Raw genomic sequence first — 2,389 nt, forward strand, 5'->3', positions numbered from 1 at the left:
TTGTGTGAGTGGCTCATAAAAGAAGGAATACATTTTATATGCAAATAATTTGTTACCAAATTGATACACTCACACACACAAACACACACACACCTTTTTTCAGGTGGTCACATGACTAGTGGGGTCCTCCTCTTCCTCCTCTTTAATGGTGGGCAGTACTTCTTAATGGGGCGACCTTCGCAATGAAGAGTGAGCTCCATTCTTTCAGCTGCTATGAGCTGGAGCCGGCACGAGGACACACCCAGGGGGTGTGTCCATGACGCCGTGAGCTCTCAAGAAGTGGGTTGAGTGTCGTCGGCTATCATTCAACCTAGAGGAGAACCAGCAGGAGGAGGAGGAGGGAGCCTGCGGGAGGACAGAGATGGAGAAGAGAGGTAAGTATTGAAGCTCAAGCTCCATTTTTTTTATTTAAAAGCTGCTGTTGTGTTAATTTTTTTAATTAGTAACAAGAATTGGAAAGTTTGTAAACTCATAATATATAACGTTGCAATCTTTCAGGTGATGATGACGAATTTGTGAACCCTTCCGCTCTGGTGCGGTACATCAAGGAACATGGAACCCCACGCTCCCTGCATGGTGCGTTGCAGCATCATTCTATTGTCCTCCGTTATTCTAAATACCAAGTCTCGACGTCTTTGTTTCCAAACCCCAAATACCCCAATTTCCTGTCCGGCGGGGGCTACCTCTTCCCAGGGGCCTCTCTCCCGCTCCTCTACCGGGCTTCACAGGAAATCCCCGTCTTCCCACTGGATGATGTCTATTTAGGCTTCCTGGTCCTGGCCGCCAACCTCTCCCTGACCAACGACAAACGCTTTTACGTCTGGGGGCTGAAGTTCGATCCCTGCCACTTCCGGCAAGCGTTGGTGGTCCACGGGATCAATATGGAGAACTTGGTAAAAATGTGGGCAGAGGTCCAGGAAGCAAAGTGTGAACCTGCAAAAGCCGCGGTCAGGTGACCTCCATGGACGGGCCAAACCGGTCCGAATGCCCAAGATCGATTTCCAACGGGTCAGTGACCATGAAACTTCTGGAAAAATTGAAAGGCTGGACCAGCCGATGCTTTTTAAATTTATATATAACCTAAAACTGATGTGACTTTTAAGAGAGGCGTCATTTGCTTCCATGAGGCCTGAACATGCTTTTACAATAAAATGTTTACAAATTTTGCCAAATCCAACCAAAAAAACAGCCGATGAATGCAAACTAGGCACCGGAAGATGCCGATTCACCCGAATTCCTTTGCGGTGGGGAGCCGTGTAATCCGGGGGTACCTGACGTAGGGGGAAATTTGCTGCTTTTCATCAATTGCAATTCTTAAAGGGCAATCCGGGGGTCCTCCCATAATGCAATGCAAGGCACTTCTCTAGACATTGCTTCTATCAATGGAACAGTTTGTCTTCAGAATTTGCATCCACTGGCCAATAACAGCTATGTTTGCTATGATTACCTGTTTTATTGGAATACAAAATGGCTTTTCATGGATTCTAAATAAAATTGCGTAAATAAAATTGGAGAAAGTTGTAAAAAAACTCCAGAAATTTACAAAATGAACCCTTTCAGTGGGACCCCCAGGTGGGCTGGTCACACTCCTTACCTGTCCGCCTCTTCTTCCTCCGTCTTCCCTCCTCCGTCGCCGGCCCGCTCCGTCCTCCGATCCGAAGTGATCGCTGTTCGGCTATTCACTTCAGGCTTGTACGGCTGACTTCAGCCGTATATCGGGTATGCATGTACATCGGGATGCTACCCCTGCCCTAGACCATCCCCTCCCCCCGCACTGCGACCAGCTACCCCCACACTGCAAGGGTTATCCCAGAGTTCTTCTAAAGGGGTCTATTTAGAACTCTTCTGCCCAGACATACGCTGAGCGACTCCCATTCTTATGGCTTCCCACCATTACATGGAGCCGAGAAGCCTAGGACATTCCCGTGCTCCTCGGCTCCGTTTAGTGATATTCACTTAGCTTATGGCTGGGCAGAAGACCACAAAGTGTATCTGAACCCAAGATCCAAAACCAAACACATCGCCGCTTACCTGTCCTTAGGTGTGGCGGCTGCATTAGTTTTCTTTTTTTTTTTTTAGCCACTTTTCCCCTTTATTTTGACCTGGTGATCCCGCCAGTAACACTCTTCCTGCCCCACGGTGGCAGCGCCACACCGTTCAATGGAGGAGCAGGATTGCCAGGCCTACAGAACACCTGCCACTGTCATCTAAAACATGGGTGGGAGGTGTTCTGTCGTTTTCAGGGATAGCTGGGAACAATGTAACTGATAACAGCCCAGCACAGGCAGAGTGCACAGGAAGTGATCACTGGATTTCTGCCAGAACCAGCAAGAATTTTTTTGCACTTATTGAAATGATATAACGAAATGCTTTCATTGGTATATGTAAC

The 2,389-nt window shown here is 47.8% G+C and overlaps 1 protein-coding gene across 1 annotated transcript in view; it reads left to right on the forward strand.

Moving 5' to 3' along the window:
- Nucleotides 1-956, forward strand: part of LOC108803023 (beta-1,3-galactosyltransferase 5-like) — a 4,739-nt gene extending 3,783 nt beyond the window's left edge. The window contains exon 3 of the mRNA XM_018574871.1: nt 499-956. Within this exon, the coding sequence (XP_018430373.1) occupies nt 499-956 (458 nt within the window). The remainder of the gene's footprint in view (nt 1-498) is intronic.
- Nucleotides 957-2,389: the final 1,433 nt, after the last annotated feature.

This window comes from Nanorana parkeri, unplaced genomic scaffold (assembly GCF_000935625.1).
Source record: "Nanorana parkeri isolate BGI_ZX_2015 unplaced genomic scaffold, ASM93562v1 scaffold3304, whole genome shotgun sequence".
Classification (NCBI taxonomy): Eukaryota; Metazoa; Chordata; class Amphibia; order Anura; family Dicroglossidae; genus Nanorana; species Nanorana parkeri.